General features: G+C 41.6%; 1 protein-coding gene across 4 annotated transcripts in view; it reads right to left on the minus strand.

Annotated features, from left to right (window-relative positions):
• Positions 1 to 18477, minus strand: part of STXBP5 (syntaxin binding protein 5) — a 530024-nt gene that overhangs the window by 28217 nt on the left and 483330 nt on the right. For 2 of the 4 annotated variants that reach the window (XM_056567304.1, XM_056567307.1), the window contains 4 exons: positions 16863 to 16922; positions 16721 to 16768; positions 8365 to 8415; positions 7090 to 7329 (listed from right to left, as the gene is read on the minus strand). In XM_056567304.1, the coding sequence (XP_056423279.1) occupies positions 7090 to 7329; positions 8365 to 8415; positions 16721 to 16768; positions 16863 to 16922 (399 nt within the window). The remainder of the gene's footprint in view (positions 1 to 7089; positions 7330 to 8364; positions 8416 to 16720; positions 16769 to 16862; positions 16923 to 18477) is intronic. The other 2 variants (XM_056567305.1, XM_056567306.1) reach the window with 2 other exon arrangements.

An 18477-nucleotide genomic window follows, 5' to 3' on the forward strand; every position in this document is an offset into this window, starting at 1 on the left:
GGGGGTAACTACAAAGGAGAGCATGGTAAGTAGGTGTGTATGTAGGGCTATACATGGCTTAGCTACAGAGGGGGGGGGGGTCACAGTATGGAGATCTAACTACAATGGTGGAGCAAAATATGGGAGTCTAAAAACAAAGGGGGCACAGTATGGAAGTCCAACTACTTATGGCAGTACAGTAATGGGATCTAGCTACAAAGAGAGGCACAGTGTTGGAGCCTAAGTACAACGAGGCAGCAAAGTATGGGGCCTAACTACACAGTGTGGCACAGTATAGGGACCAACTACAAAGCTAGACTAAACTATAGGGTCAGTCACCCTCTTTGTACCTAATTTTAAAGGGCTAACAGAGAAAAGATCCCAGTTTTCACACCAAGAAACAATAATTATGGATGTAAATAGTTTTTTTTTCTTTACATTTTTATTTATCATTTAAGCATACATACAACTAGCATAAAAATATACTCATCTGCTATAAACACTTTAAATGCATTCCTTTTAAGCCCCCCTCCCCTTATATAGATAACGAGGGATTAACAATACAATATTTGGTTTAATCCCCCTCTGCCTCTGTAAAAACATTACAACATAAAAACATTAAAGTACAAACCCTCATCCACTTTCAACCCTCGTTATCTTACCCCCCTCTCATGGCCCCTATCGCCACAGGGAGGATAAAAAAGAAAAGAAAAAAAAAGGAAGAAAATTATCTCCAGTAAGACCAACATCCCTGAAACTGTCTTTCCTCAAACCTTTCGCTAACAGCTCCTTATAACCTCTTATTTTACTTACGAGTCCTTTCCATTGCTCAAATGACGGAGCCTTCTTGTCAAATCATAAACTCAAAATGGCCAACTTGGGCAAGAAGAACAGTTTAAGGTGAAGTAGACCTAATTTTTCTATTTCCCTAACTTCCCCCCAAATTGCTGTCCTAATTGACCTATCTAATGAACAACCCAGCTTTTCTCTCCACGTATGCAAATATTGCAGTCCAAAACCCAACAATCTTTGGGAAACCCCAGATTACATGGATAGAGTCGCTTCTTCATAACATTACTTTGGCCAACTGGCATTATCCTGACATTTAATTTTATATAGTTCAACTGGTGAGATGTATAATTGAAAAAACGATTCTAAATTGAATCAACTGGTGCATTTTATTCTGAGAACACCTAGTTATATTTCACAATATATTTTTCTAAGTGTCTTCCCCAATCTCCCCTACCAGACCAACCCACCGACCTGTCCCTTTCTCTTGAAACCTTTTAGGCAAAATTTAACCATAACTTTATACACTATCCCAATCCTGGGTCTTATTTGTGTCTCTGTCACTATATAATCTATCAAGCCCTGATTATTAATCGTGAACTGTTCCTTATTCCTCGTTATCCTAAACACCTCCCTCAATTGCAAATGCCAAATAACCTGTGACTAAACTATTTCATAAGTGCTCTTTAATTCATCAAATTACTTTAACTTACTGTCCTCACTAGAGATGAGCGAATTTTTGAAAAATTCAATTTGGCCGATTCACCAAATTTTCCGAAAAAATTTGGTTTGGTCTGGATTTATTTGTGGCGAAACTGTATTAGTTGGCAGCAGCATGAGGAGACCATATAGTGGCTGAATGACACAGCCTGGATTTGGCAGCAGCATGAGGAGAACATATGGTGGCAGTATGGACAGCCTGGAGCTGGCATCAGCATAAGGAGAACATATGGTGGCAGAATGAGACAGCCTGGAGCTGGCATCAGCATGAGGAGAACGTATGGTGGCAGAATGAGATAGCCTGGAGGTGGTATCAGCAGCATCAGGAGTCCTGAAAGTGACAGGGGACATAGTGGTGCGGTGGGTGACAATACCAGTACCCGGTGACGAAGGTGGGTGAAAAAAGGAGAACTTTGCATGAGATGTGTGGCATCAGGTGGGTGGCAGGATCAGAATAGTAGCTGAGGCAGGTAGGCAGAAGAAAACAGTCTCTTTTGTAAAAGTGTTAGTGTGCCCACCTAAGTATTGAGGATATGCATTACGTAAAACTTAACTTTTAATAATATTCTTAGGATAAAATATATGTACCCAACATTTTTGGGAAATCAAACAAAAGGTAAGGTGTGCAAAAAAAAAAAAAAATGTGCCACCTACACCACCAAGTATTGATGTGATGCAAAGACCTATAAAAGGTGGAAGGGAACAACGTATGGTTTATTGTAACCGGTGGGGGTAAAAACTTCCCCTGTAAGGCAAGTGTTACTCGCGCCTTAAAATGGCAGCCCCACACAGGAAGCTCTTTCTCTTTCCACCTAAAAACCCTGTGAAATGGCAGTGTTTGTAGGTGGAAATAGGGAGAAGTTCCAGTGTGCGGCTGCCCTTTTTACAGCGAGTAACACTTGTCAAGAAGGGAATTAATAACGCGAGAGTAGGGCCTTACAGTGGAAGTTTTTACCCCACTGGTTACAATGGACCATATGTTGTTCCCTTTCACCTTTTAGAGGTCTTTGCATCACATCAATATTTGGTAGTGTAGGTGGCACATGGTGTTTTTGCACACCTTTCCATTTGTTTGATGAAATTTTTTTTGAGTACATATATTTTATCCTAAGAAAAGTTACATTTTAGCTAATGCATATCCTCAATACTTACTTGTGGTCTGATGCTAAGGAATGTCTGTAACTGGGGAGCAGCAACTTAAATATGTTTTGCACTATCCATATTTGTGAAGCGTTGGTGTGGCACCATCGTGCATCTACTCTGAAGCATCAGGCATTGGTGGGTGGAAATCCTGGCTAATCCATGCCTGATTCATCTTCACAAAGGTCAGTCTCTCCACATTTTTCGCAGACAGACTAGTTCTCCTTGGGGTTACTATGGCCCCCGCCGCAATAAACACCCGCTCTGATGGCACACTACTGGCCAGGCAGCACAGCTTTTCCAGGGCAAGCTCTGCTAGTTGCGGCCACAAATCAAGTTTGGCTGCCCAGAAGTCCAGCGGATCTTCAAGGTGTGTTGGCATGGTGATGTCAAGGTGTGCCACCACTTGCTGGTTCAGGTCCTGCTCCAGGTCTACCTGCTGCTGATGAGTTGCTTCACTATGCAGGTGAAGAAAGGTACACATCAGCAACTGTAGACTCAGGCTACTGCTGATGGAGCTGGTACTGCTCCTGCCACCCCACCCCCTCCCCAGCAGCCATGGCAGTGTAAGGTGAGCGCTGAGGGCCCCCCTGAGTGAGACCTGCGAGAGGATGGACGATGGCGCAGATAGGCATCGGTCCACTGACTATGAAGGATGTCTCTGTAGTAGGTCAGTTTGTCCTCTCTCTCAGTGGGTATAAAAAAGGCCCCCATTTTGTGCCGGTAGCGAGGGTCCAATAAAGTGGAGAGGCAGAAGTCTTCCCGCTGCCGAATAGTGACAATTCGGCGGTGACTACGCAAGCAAGTGAGCATGCATCGTGCCATTTGTGCAAGTGACTGGGAGGGACTCCCTGCCTCCATCTTCACTGCATACTGCCACGGTGTGTCTGGGTCCTCTGTCTTGCCTTCTTCATAACCCTCTAGCTTCTCCTGTTCCTCCTCTCATGTCAGATGACTAGATAAACCGCCCATCTTGCAAAACCTAAACTGTGCTCCAGTTCAGCCCCCACAGGGCTCATGTGGCCGTGAGATGTATGCGCCACGTCTTCAGTGCCCTGATCCGTTATCATTTCCAACACGTGTTGTAGTAAATGAAGCAGTGGAATGACGTTGTTTATCCCATAATCCTGAAAACTGACTAATTATGTGGCTTGAGCAAAAAGCAGGTGTCATGTATGAGCTGCCACTGGTTGACATTGAAGTTACACAGGGGAGTCCCCCTATCCGCTTGGATCATCAAGAAATCGGTGATGGCTTTTCTCTGATCGTATAGTGGGTCCAACATATGGAGGGTGGAATTCCAACGTGTGGAAGCGTTGCAAATCAGACTATGTTGGGGGATACCGTTCTGACGCTGCAGCTCAAGGAGGGTGTGCTTTGCGGTGTACGAGTGGCTGAAGTGCATGCAAAGTTTCCTTCCCATTGTTAGGATGTCTTGCAGATGGGGGAAACACTTCAGGAACTGCTTGACAACCAGGCTTCCTTGTCGCAGTGAAGGCAAGATGTTCTTCCCGTTGTCGGTCACCATGGTTCCCATTTCCAGTTTTCGTGGAGTAAGCCATTATTCGATTTCTTGATGAATCACTTTTAACAGTTCCTCCCCTGTGTGACTCCGTTCACCAAGGCAAACCATGTGAAGAACAGCATGACAAAGTCGTGCCCTGCACATATGATATGCTGGAGGGGCACTGAGACTTTTCCGTGTAGTGGAGGCTGAGGACACGGTGGAGGATGAGGAGGGGGAGTTGCACACTGTCACAGGACCAACAGCCTGAGAGCGTGGAGGCGGAAGCGGCGTGACCTGTCCAAGTTGCCGTTGTGGCTGTGCAGGAACCACATTCACCCAGTGGGCCGTAGAGGACATGTTTGGTCCCTGACCGTAGTTACAGCTCCACACGTCAGCGCTGCTGTGCACTCTGGTACACACCAACAGGCTCAAGGACTGGACCCCCTCCTGTTCAACAAAATTGTGCAGGGCTGGTACTGCCTTCTTGGCAAAGAAATGACGGCTTGGGACTCTCCACCTCTGCTCGGCACAAGCCATCAGTTCTCTGAAAAGTGCAGAGTCCACCACTTGAAAAGGGAGGGACTGCAGCACCAGCAACTTGGACAGGAGCACAATCAGCTTCTGCACCATTGGATGAGTGAGCACACACTGTTGTCTCTTGGATATGGCTTTGCCGATGGATTGCTGGTGGAATGACTGACTCGAAGTAGGAGGAGCAGGATCATCTGGAGCGACAGAAGATGAGTATGACAAACAGCTCCCTGGCTGAGGTGGCGGAGCCTTGGCTGGCTGAAACAGGGAGCGGCATGCCTCTGGGTGATGAAGCAGGCTGGACCACTACATTGGAGCCACGGTTCTCCCAGGCCGCTTTATGGTGACGTTGCATATGTTGACACAGGGCCATGGTGTCAACATTGGGACTCTGGCCACGCTTCACCTGCTGCAGACACATCTTGCATGTGGCCATGTTAACCTCCTACGGATGCTTGATGAAAAACTGCCACACTGCAGAGTAGCTGATTTTCCCACCAACAGTCCGCACTGACTGACTGCTATTGCCGCCGACTCCAGGAACCCCTGTCCCACTACCTCCTGGGAAGGTAGGCTGCCGTGAAGCAGGTGGTCTACCCAGGGCACATTTGGCTCCAGACTTTCCACTTCTGCCACCATGCTGACTGCCAACCATGCTACCCCTTTGCTGGCTCAGCTGCTGCCTCACGGGCAATCTGCAACCCTCTTCTCCTGATGACGATGAAGCCCCTTCTGCACCCGGCTCACAAGTGCGATTGGCTTCATCATTATCGAGTTGTGTCTGCACATCACTGATGTCCTCCTCAGGTTCCTCAACAGTGTCTGCTTCAGGAGCCAGAACGCTCGCAACACCACCTCCCACGCCACTCTCCTCATCACTACTTGCCCGCCTAGCGGAGGATGTCTCCTCCTCTTCTTGGCTGGCCAGTAGCTGCTGACTTTCCTTTAGTAGATCATCCTCACTAAATAGTGGAGCTGAACCCACAGCATAAGATACTTCTGTGGGAGAGGGAACAGCATAGGACAGAGGCAATGGGAGGACAGGGACTGCTCCCGGGCCATGCCAACTGAGGGTTGTGTCTGAGGAACCCACCGACTGTTGACTGGGGGTACCAGATGTCACTTGTGATAAAGTGGATGACCGTGTTAACCAATCAATGACGGCAGATGGGTTGCTGCTCGAGACATGACCGCTAGCTGATACCGGGAGCTCAGGCCTCCCGCTGCGACTCCTGCTGCCACTCGCCCCTAGTCTGCTGCGACCGCTGCCTGATGAATTTAGGCCTCTGCCACCCCTCTGTGCACGTCCTGGCACTTCTCTACTTGACATACTTAGAGCGTATATGAGAGGAGTACAATACACTCCACTACGCTTACAACAGTATTTGTCTACAACACCAGCAGGTGTGTACTTTTGACTGGCCTTTCACAGTATCTAGGCCCTTAAGACTTTATCAGGAACAAAATGGTACATCACTTAGATGTAAGTATGTGGTATTCACCATTAAGATGAAGGTATGTGGTATGCACTTATGAGGGGACACTTAATAGAGGACAAAACACTTTTAGTGCTCTTCTCACCCTAACTGGCTGGCTACTATTAGCTTTTCAGTTGCTGTACACACCAGTGCTACAACAACAACTACACCCAAAATTGCACTCTCTCTCAATCTCACTCCCTGCCCTATCAGTGCTTCTAGGCTGGATTTGGGATTTAGGTGAATCGCTGCTGTAAAAAAGCTTTTCTGTGCAACACACTGCACTCTGTCTTTCTGCAATAGAACGCTGATGTGAGTGGCCGCAAGATGGATGCCGATTATATAGGGGTGTGACACCACAGGGGTGGCTGGTTGCTGATAGGCTGCATGTTACATGTGATTCAGGGTCAGGATGGCCTTCCCAGAATTCCTTGCCCCATGTCCTCACATGTGGAACTGCCATTTTAGATGCCTGGCCCCTGGAGCCTGGACGCACTAAATGGAGTTTAATGAAGCGATTCCTTCCGAATCAAATTTTTCCTGAAATTCGTAACAAATTCGGATTACTCAGATTCAATTTGCTCATCCCTAGTCCTCACATATGTGGCTAACAAATTTTGCCCCCCTTTTTTCCTCAAAATTCCCAATCTAACCCCTTTTGAATTCTTTAAAGTCCCCATTGTGGATGTAAATAGTTTGACAAAGTTTGCAAAATGCAAACAAGACATCTTTACTAGTGGAGTTCAGCTCAGACCTTTAACTGACAACAGACACAGGTAAGCGGACCTTTGTTAAAAGTAGATGAGTTCCCTTGCAGTATACTATACTTTGCTCTGTAGTAGAGACAAAGCTAAAAGTGGTGACATGAAGACTCAAAGTCATACAAAGACTGTGTCCATTCTGCTGCATCTTATAGGAATTTTAGTCACCTGAGATAGTACTTACCACTTGGAGATACAATAACAGGCTGAAGAAGTCTCTGGTCTCTTCCTGGTGGCAAGTTTAATACAATAACTAACACAGTCCCTAACGTGGTTCCAACCCATAAACAAGGTGCTGTTGATGTGTCAGGTTTTCTTGTGAATGTCTCACAAAAATGAAGGGCTGATATTGCTTCCCGTGACTCCTTGTCTATACTGGTCACACTGGAACTTCGAGAGCGGCTGAAAGAGTTGTCTCTGACATCTGAGATCATAAGAAATATGTAAAGCACTAAATTTAAGCTTGTTAAAAATAATAATAAAAACAAATAATTTGATGTATGAACAAAAACAATAAACACAAATCATGTTAAATACAAAAGTTTAACTAATTTAGATGCAAAAAAAAAATAATACTTTAAAGACATCCAAAATGTAATTCATTTAACAGAAAAGATCTTGATTACTGCAATGATTCAACATTTATGTAATAAAAAAAAAACATTTTTATATTATCAATTCTGAAAACTACACTGATTTCATACAGGATACATATCAGTGTAAGGCTGCATTCACACCATGTTTTTGCAATATAGTTCCCGTATAAGGTTTTTAATGAAAAATGGATTCCTCAAAACCATACTAAACTATATCAAAACATGTGTAAAATTTTTTACCCGTATACTGTTTGAAAAATTATGTCCAGTTGCATCCGTTATAAACCGTATAAGTTTTTAACTTTTCACTACAAGTTTCACTTGTCTGCACATACGGTTCTCTACGGTTCCCATTGACTCCCATGTTAAAAAAAATGTATATGGTTTCAATACGGTTTTTAACACGGACCAAAAAACCATGGTAGGCTACAGCTTTGGGTGCGAGGAAAAAATGGACAAAACCGTACAAGACGCAAAATGGATGCAATTGGATGCATCGTTTGTTATACTTTTTTCAATGGAGAGTTAATGCATACGGTTTTCAACAAAGTTTTAAAATTGAAAATGTATACGGGAACTGTATTGCAAAAAAGTGGTGTGAATGCACCCTAAAGCTGAGAACCAAACATTGGCACTCTTGCCTTTACGTATGCAGTTACAGCATAATGCAAATAGTCACACACAGCATTTAAAGGGAAACTGTCACCTGTATTATGCTGACTAAACTGTTAGCAACATCACACAGGTACAGAAAGTGGGGTTCTGGAACACTAACAACATACTGCTTATAAGGAAAAAAAAAATTCCCTGTCATTGCCTCCCTGTAGAGACATACATTATGTATAAAATATTATACTACTTACCTAGTTCAGGCTTTAACTCTGTAGGTAGGCTTAATTTCCTTGACATTTTTGCTGAAAGATAAAAAAATAATAATAGTTGGCCAAACTTAAAACCACCTGAAGTATATAAAGTTTTCAGTGTTCACCCACTGATTTTTTGGGATGATGGAGAGACTACTAAGAGTGAGGACAAAAATCATTAAAGGAAATACAGTACGCAGCCATAACAACTTATCCACAACCCCCCACGATCTCCTGCACGGGGCCGACACGCCTCCTCCATGTAATTCTATTAGAGAGACAGGAAGGCAGCGTTTGTGCCTCCCCACTTCTCCTATAGAGCTGTATGGGAAGGGGGTGTTGAGGAGGTGCACCGTCAACCTCCGTGAGGTCGGCGCTACACGCATTAGCCGCTCTCACAGAGTGGCAATGTCGGGGCCCGTTTGGGAGATCGCAGGGGGTTATGCAGCCATAACAACTTATCCACTATCCGTAGGATAGGGGATAAGTGTCTGATCGCGGGAGGGTCCGACTGCTGGGACCCCCCCCCCCGCGATCTCTTGCACGGGGCTGACACGCCTCCTCCATGTAGTGGGAGAGGCGGGAAAGCAGCGTTCGTGCCTCCCCGTCTCTCCCCTAGAGCTGTATGGGGAGGATGCGTGGAGGGGTTCTACTGTCGACCTCAGTGAGGTCGTCACTACGCGCATTAGTCGCTCTCACAGAGAGCTTGTGGATAGGGGATAAGTTGTTATGGCTGCAGTTGTCCTTTAAAGGGAATGTGTCATCAGAAAATAAGTACATGAAAAAAATTGGTCTTTTTTCTCTAAATTTTTAGTTTTACTCTGGCCACTAAACCTAAAAATAACTTGACACTTCCTTGCCCAGATAGAAAATGTTAAAATGTTTCAGCAGATATCTCATTATCATTTTAGGCAAGATTTAAGTGAAGGGTATAGATAATACAATTTTACCATTCACAGTAGGTGATGGTCACAGATCACCCCCTCCCATGCACAGTGATTTATTTACAGGTCACAGAGTGTTCTTAGAAAACTCTCCTATAAAACTTAAATAGTCAGCTCCAGACTAATGTTTCCTGCAGTCTGTGTGGCTGCTGTAAGGCATAGCTCAAAATTCTGTGAGCAAAAGTGTATATATATATATATTTACACACAAAAAAATGAATATAAGAAAAAAATTCAAATTTAATACTTATTGAAAAAAAAAGAACATATTTTAGTATCAAGTGCTAACCAGTATGAATAAATAAATAAAAAATGTGACACCTTCCCTTTAAGGAAATGACAATTCATTTGATTGTTGTGCAGCCGATTTCATGACCTTAAAATAAAAAAAAATTAAAACACAAAAATGATAACCTTGGTAAACACAATTAATATTATGAATTAATAAAGCAAATATATTTAACAACCACAATCTGAGAACAGGCTTGCAGGCTAATTTCAAGTGAAAAAAAAAATATTTTTAAGCTTAAAGAGCATTTAATACCATTGTACACATATATTAACAAAATTGCAAATGTATAATAATATGCAAATTTATAATGATCAGAAAACTTGGTCTCCATGGTCAAGAAGATTTTACATGTGCCATTGCAATACTAGTCAAGCAACACACACACACACACACACACAGTTTTTCAGAAAGTGCTGGAACCCACATTGACTAATATTAATGTTTACTGAAGCCAAATTATTAACATATTGAACAGAACTGGTTAGCTTTACCTAGACCACATATTTTGTTCTAACCTCAATGTTAGTAAAATCTGAAATGCTAAGCCCACTGTAAAAAGGCAATATTTCAGCCCATATCACCTTCAAACCCACCCAAAGTAAGCCACTTTTATTCTTTTCTCTGTTTCTGATCTTCTACTCCATACACCGAAACTTAAAAGCAGACAGACTTTAAGCCCTTTTAGATGGGCGGACGGTGGAAGGATAACTAGTGCTGATGTCTGTGATCTGGGATCATTTACGAAGTCTCCATATGGTTCCATCAATCGTACAGCCTGTTAAATTCTTCATTATTAGCTGCACATCCCACTTGTTTACACAGATGAATGTGTGGCTGATAATGGATTAATTGGCTGCACAAAAAATTTCTTGTTCACTGGCTGGTAGATGGCCAATTATCAGGAGCAAGCACTGCAAAATGACCTGATAATTAGCCGTAAGCACTTATGGACACAGGGCATACGGGTACGCCCCCTTTCCCTAGTCCTTAAGGACTCAGGGCATATCTGTACGCCCTGATCCTGCTAACAGGGTTTAAACCATTCTCAGGAGCAGAGAACGGGTTAAACCCCATGGGTCCCGGCTTCTATGGGCAGCCAGGACCCACGGCTAATGCCTGGCACAGCTGATTGGGTCGATGACTGGCATTAACCCTTTAGACGCCACAATCAAAGTTGATCGTGGCATCTAAGCTGAAAGTAAAACTATCCCGGCAGCTCAGCGGAGCTGATCGAGACAGAATCGCAAAGCCCCGATCAGCTTACTGGATGATGGGAGGGTTTTCAATCGTCCGATTGTAAATCTACTGCTCCATGCCTGCGCAGCAGGCTAGAGCAGCAGAGCGCCGGTAACACTGATCAATGCTAAGCTACCAAAGTCCAAAATTTAGAATTTTTGGTCACTTCATATACCATAAAAATATTAATAAAAAGTGATCAAAAAGTCCCATCAAAACAAAAATGGTACCAATAAAAACTACAGACCACGGCTCAAAAAATAAGCCCTCATATAGCCCCATACACAGAAAAATAAAAAAGTTATAGGGGTCAGAAGATTACAATTTTAAAACATACTAATTTTGGTGCATGTTGTTATAATTTTAGTAGTAAAACAAATAAAACTTACATAAATTGGGTATCTTTGTAACCGTATGGACCTTCATACGCAAAATGGCTTTTTTTTTCATTTCACGCCACAAATAATTTTTGTTTTGGTTTCGCTACAGATTATAACCGTATGGACCTACTGAATAAAGATAATGTGTCATTTTACCGAAAAGTGCACTGCGTAGAAACGGAAACCCTAAAAAGTTGCAAAATGGCATTTTTTTCATTTCACGCCACAAATAATTTTTTTTTGTTTCGTCGCAGATTAGGTTATAAAATAAGTAATGTAATTAAAAAAGTACAATTGGTGATGCAAAAAACGAGCCCACATCTGGGTCTGTAGGTGAAAAATTGAACATGTTATGATTTTTAGAAGATGAGGAGGAAAAAAAAAGTGCAACAACGAAGACCCCTTTTGAAATCTCTTACAGAGTTCACCATGACCACCTCCTCTGGCAGAGTTCCATAGTCTCACTGCTCTTACAGTAAAGAACCCTCATCTTGCTGGCGTAGAAACCTTCTTTCCTCAAGATGTAGAGGATGCCCTCTTGTTATAGTACTCTGTACAGTCACCACATATATTTATACATAGTTATTAGGTCTCCCCTAAGCCTTCTTTTTTCTAATCTAAATTCTGATAATCTTTCTGGGTACTGTAGTCCTCCCATTCCCTGAATTACTCTGGTTGCCCATCTTCGAACCCTCTCCAGCTCCACTATATATCTTTCTTGTACACTGGTGCCCAGTACTGTACACCGTATTCCATGTGTGATTTGTACAGTGGTAGACTTATTTCCTTGCCGTGGGCATCTATGCCTCTATTGATGCACCCCATGATTTTATTTGCCTTGGCAGCAGCTGCCCGACACTGGTCACTACAGTTAAATTTACTGTTAATTAAGTCCTTTTCCATGTCAGTCTTCCAAAGTGTGCTCCCATTTAATACATAATCCCAGCCCGGATTTTCTTCCCCATGTGCATTACCTTACATTTATCAGTGTTGAACCTCATCTGCCACTTCTTAGCCCAAACCTCCAACCTATCCAGAGCCATTTGTAACAGTGCGTGTTCTTTATTGTGTTGACCACTTTACAGAGTTTAGCATCATCTGCAAAGATTGCTACTTTACTATTCAACCCCTCTACAAGGTCATTAATAAATAAACAGTATTAAATAGAATAGGACTCAAGACTGACCCCTGTGGTAAACCATAAACAACACTTAAAGGGGTATTCCGCCCCTAGACATCATATCCCCTATCCAAAGGATAGGGGATAAGATGTCTGATCGCCGCGGTCCCACTGCTGGGGAGCCCTGGGATCCCCGCTGCGGCATCCCCGCTATCATTACAGCACAGAGCGAGTTCGGGGCAGGGCCGGAACATCGTTACGTCACGGCTCCGCCCCTTGTGATGTCACGGCCTGCCCCTTTCAATACAAGTCCGCCACGCCCCCTCCCATAGACTTGCATTAAGGGGACGGGCCGTGATGTCACGAGGGGCGGAGCCATGACGTCACGCTGCTCCGTCCCCCGTATCGCATGTCATTACGCACAGAGCGAACTCGCTCTGTGCTGTAATGATAGCGCGGTGCCGCAGCGGGGATCCCAGGGCTCCCCAGCAGCGGGACCGTGGCGATCAGACATCTTATCCCCTTTAAGAATACCCCTTTAAGAAGCTAATTTCACAATTTATTAAAGTCTTAAAAACCTTATAGCAACATAATATTCAAAGCACCAGTTACATTAACAAAGAAATAGTACAATTCTCCAGTGATGAACACCTGTATATCCCTGTGGTATGACCCCTGTGGTACCCCACTAGTAACAGTCACCCAATCAGAATAAGTACCATTAATAACCACCCTCTGTTTCCTAAGACTGAGCTAGTTACTTACCCACATTCTCCCCCAGTCCAATCCTTATCCTTTTGAGGAGGCGAGCTCCCTGGTCCAGTCTGGAGCTCACCTCCTCATAAAAGTTGATTAGGTTAGTTTGATAGGACCGATCCCTCTTAAACCCATGCTGATATGGGGTCATACATTTATTTTTATCAAGATACTCCAAAATAGCATCTCTTAGAAAATCCACAAACAATTTACATACAACGGAGGTTTAACAAACAGGTCTATAAAAGGTGACCCTTTTGACCTCTTTTTAAATATTGGCACCACATTTGCTTTGCGCCAGTCCTGGGGAACCTTCCCTGTCACTTCTGTTTTTGCACTTTCGTTTTTTCCTCCTCACCTTTTAAAAATCATAACCCTTTAAATTTTGCACCAAGAAATCCATATGATGGCTGATTTTTTTGCAACACCAATTCTACTTTGCAGTGACATCAGTCAGTTTACCCAAAAATCTACGGCGAAACTGAAACTGACTGACACCTTATCTTTATTCTGTAGGTCCATACGATTAAAATGATCCCCTACTTATATAGGTTTGATTTTGTCGTACTTCTGTAAAAAATCATAACTGCATGCAGAAAAATGTATACGTTTAAAATTGTCTTTTTTATTTTACCGCGTATGGGGAGTTATGAGGGCTCATTTTTTGCGCCGTGATGTGAAGTTTTTAGTGGTACCATTTTTGTATTGATTGGACTTTTTGATCGCTTTTATTCATTTTTTCATGATATAAAAAGTGACCAAAAATACATTATTTTGGACTTTGGATTTTTTTTTGTGCGTATGCCATTGACCGTGCAGTTTAATTAATTATATATTTTTATAGTTCGGACATTTACGCACGCAGCGATACCACATATGTTTATATCTATTTTTATTTACATGTTTTTGTTTTTTTTATGGGAAAAGGGGGGTGATTTGGACTTTTATTAGAGAAAGTGTTAAATCACATAAACTTTTTTTTTACACTTTTTTTTTTGCAGTGTTATAGCTCCCATAGGGGGCTTTAACATTGCATACACTAATGGCCAGCACTGTTCTCTGCAAAGCCATAGCTTTGCATTGATCAGTGTTATCGGCGGTCGATTGCTCAAGCCTGCATCTAAGGCTTGGAGCAACCAATCGCCGAAGGGACATGCCGGAGGAAGGTAAGAGGACCTCCGCTCGTGTCCCAGCTGATCGGGACACTGCATTTTCACTGCAGTGGTCCCGATCAGCCCCAATGAGCAGCCGGGCAGCTTTCACTTTCATTTTAGACGCAGCGTTCAAATTTGAATGCCGCATCTAAAGGGTTAATAGCACGCGGTACCGCGATCGCTGCCGCACACTATTAGCCCCGGGTCCCAGCTTCAGTTACATACCGGGATCGACCAGATATGACATGGGGTCACCGCCTGACCCCGCGTTATATCGTGGGAGCCAGCCAAGGACGTAAATATACGTCCTTGGTCATTAAGGGGTTAAAAATAGGGGTCTGTCTATCACATTACCTAATTCCTTTAGAACACGGGAGTGAATGCCATCTGGGCCTGGTGATTTGTCTATTTAGATTTTTTGTAGGCACACTGTACTTCTTCCTGGGTTAGACAGGTGACCTGTACTGGGGAGTTTACCTTATCTACCTGTATTTCACCTGGCATTTCATTTTCCTCGGTGAATACAGTGGAGAAGAATTTGTTTAATGTATTTGCTTTTTCCTGATCCCCGTCTATAATTTCTTCCTCAATATTTTTTAAAGGGCCTACACTTTCATTTTGTGACCTTTTTGCTATTTATATAGTTAAAGAACATTTTGAGGCAATGAGTCCTTTCTGTCTCTATTTTTGCAGCTTTTATCTGTTTTTTTTACATAATTTACATTTTTCTCTTTAGCTTTTAATGCTTCTTCACTGCCGTCCTGTTTTAGTAGTTTAAATGCTTTATTTTTGTCATTTATTGCCCCCTTAACATTTTTATTCATCCACATTGGTTTTCTTTTATTCCTGACCCTTTTATTCCCATAAGGTATTTACAGTGAGAATTTAAAACATTCTTAAGAGTCTCCCATTTAGTGCCAGTCTTCTTGTTTTTGAGGACATTATCCCATTTTATATTGTTAAGGACTTCTCTGAGTTGATCAAATAGATCACACAGGTCCCCAGAGCATGTGGCCTCTGTCACTTTGCAGTGCCCACAGCGGAGTTCTCAGATTGAGTAAGGGTCACAAGTTTTCATTTTAACTTTATTTTCTGTGAGGAAAATGAGCCACAATAAAGATGCTGAAAGGCAACACTAAGTTATTTTTTTTTGTCTACCTTTCATTAATTTTAGAACTTTGCTAAGGGCTTCTTCACATCTATACTACAGCAGTACGCCGGGAGACGAGTTTGAATGTTGCCTAAACGTACGCTGTGGTATACCCATAAACTTCCATTATGTAAAAGTTGCCAAAAGTATGTCAATTTGGTCAGTTTTTGTTTACTGTCTGATTGACTACCAATTTTTCTGCTATACTAATAGGGGAAGAGGAAAGGAAAAGTTGCCCATAGCAACCAATGTGATTGCTTATTTCATTTTGCAGAGGCCTGAAAGAAGTGATCTGATTGGTTGCTATGAGCAACTGAGCAACTATTCCTCTGCACAGGTTTTGATAAATCTCCACCATAGTCCTTAACTAGCCACTAATACATATTGTGGAATATGTTGTGAAATCATAACGGCTATGCAGCAGGTATGCTAAAGAACAATACCTCAAATAAACATGTTCATCATTACAAGATAAAATATGTTACAGACTTAACTATACCAAGACTACATATTTTTATTGATGTTATAGCTCATATTACACTATTATCTAGTTTATGTATTTCTGTTACAGCATGTTCTAAAGGCTTACAATGTTCTGTTTCATTGACTGATTTATACTTTACCTTGACATACAGGAAGCTCTCTTGATGGGTAAAAGTCTGAACAATATTTGGAGTGACAAGCATGGACATGGGATTTACAGTAGGAATAATTAATCAGCTAATCAGATTTTAATTTCAGTACAGATGATTAAACATTTCGGTATGATTTAAGTCATATTATTGTTAGTTCATAAACACAAACATTTTCTGTGCTATTAGATATTTCCACTTCCCATGAATATAGAAGCGTTGCACTAGAACACATGAAAAAAGTCAACATTTGAACAAAGTACATAGTTCCACTCACCTCGTGACTGGTTTGACAACAAGGTTCAACATACACATACAACTATTTATGTTATCACTTAAATAAAGAAATCTCTATTTTTGATAAAGGAACTTGGTGGATATTGAGATAAAAAATAGAAAAAGTTTACTTTATGTGTATGTTGGTTGTCCGCATATGTTGTATTTGTTAAACCTTGTTGTTTCCCAGGAGCCCCCAAAACTCAATTAACCAATAAAGTATTAACCCTGGAAAAATGAATTACTTTCCCATCCGTGATTTTATGTTAATTGACTCCACAAACCCAAAAACACAAGCAGCAAAGTGATTATTGTGTTGCAATCAAAGAAGAGATTGTTTACCCTTCCCCTTGTGGTTAGTTTCTTATAGAGCAAGACACAACAATAGGATGACAGGAAAATTGTGTCTGTCCTACCTATATCAGTGGCTACCGCCCTGGAAAACTTTCTGCCCTTGCTCTTCACTGCAAATAACACGTCAATACAAGATGTCAGTGTCTAAAAACAAGACGTCTGAAACTGAATAAAGCTGAGTAGTTATGAACATAAATACTATACCCTTTTCTATAAATAATTTCATTGCCTGTTCATCATCAGAAGATGTGGGAGAGTCACAACCTATACAAGTGAAGATAAAATTCAATGCACATTTACAGCACAAAATCAAGATGAACATATAATGGCGCCATGGTGGTTACAGAAAAGCAAGGTTAGTAGTAAGTGCTATTAACACAATGAATGCATAATGTAGAGGACACTTATTATTGGCACACAGAGTTAAGAAAGCCTCAGATTTTCTACATACAAATTACAAGTTAAGAAAGTTGGCTGCATATAAAATAGAGACCTTAGTTACAGGTTTAACATAAAGCAAGAAGCAAGCCATTCCAAAATAAATCTAATATCAGTAATCACAGATAAATTGGCCCCATTTTCTGCATTCTGTTGTGGACCATGTAAGTCAAATACAATAACCCCTCCAAATATATTGCAAGGAGGTTTCTGCTATTGAGCTGTAATGCTCCTGAGGTCTAACCAAAAAATGTCCTAATCCTATGTACTATAGATATTATACAGTTTTTCAGTATTTTTTGCAAGTCAAGTCATAAAATATTGTAACTGCATGGAAAACAAATATTAAAGGATGGCATAACCCTAGTATGAGCCACAGATATTAAATTGCTGGAGGTCTTGGTACCTGTGTTGAGCAACTGTTCAAAGGAACGCTGCACCATAAAATAGATGACAGGTGGGGGGTGCAAATAGTCAGAACCCCCCCCCCCATCTATTACGGATATCTCTTAAATTTTTTATCCTTGATAACCTATTTAACCCCCTAAGGACCCAGCCAATTTTCACTGTAGGACCCGGCCATTTTTTGCACATCTGACCACTTTCAATTTAAGCATTAATAACTCTAGGATGCTTTTACCTTTCATTCTGATTCCAAAAAAGTTTTTTCGTGACATATTCTACTTTATGTTAGTGGTAAAATTTTGTCGATACTTGCATAATTTCTTGGTGAAAAATTCAAAAATTTTATGAAAAAATTGAAAATTTAGAATTTTTTTTTTACTTTGAAGCTCTCTGCTTATAAGGAAAATGAATATTCCAAATAAATTATATATTGATTCACATATACAATATGTCTACTTTATGTTTGCATCATAAAGTTGACATGTTTTTACTTTTGGAAGACATCAGAGGGCTTCAAAGTATAGTAGCAATTTTCCAATTTTTCACAAAATTTTCAAAATCGAGATTTTTCAGGGACCAGTTCTGTTTTGAAGTGGATTTGAAGGGCCTTCATATAAGAAATACCCCATAAATGACCCATTATAAAAACTGCACCCCTTAAAGTATTCAAAATGACATTCAAAAGGTTTGTTAACCCTTTAGGTGTTTCACAGGAATAGCAGCAAATTGAAGGAGAAAATTCAAAATGTTCATTTTTTACACTGGCATGTTCTTGTAGACCCAGTTATTACATTTTTACAAGGGGTAAAATGAGAGAAATCTTCCTAAAATGTGTAACCCAATTTCTCTGGAGTAAGAAAATACCTCATATGTGTATGTCAAGTGTTCGGCGGGAGCAGTAGAGGGCTCAGAAGAGAAGGAGCGACAGTGGGATTTTGGAGAGTGAGTTTTTCTGAAATGGTTTTTGGGGGGCATG

The sequence above is a fragment of the Hyla sarda genome, chromosome 3 (assembly GCF_029499605.1).
Source record: "Hyla sarda isolate aHylSar1 chromosome 3, aHylSar1.hap1, whole genome shotgun sequence".
NCBI lineage: Eukaryota > Metazoa > Chordata > Amphibia > Anura > Hylidae > Hyla > Hyla sarda.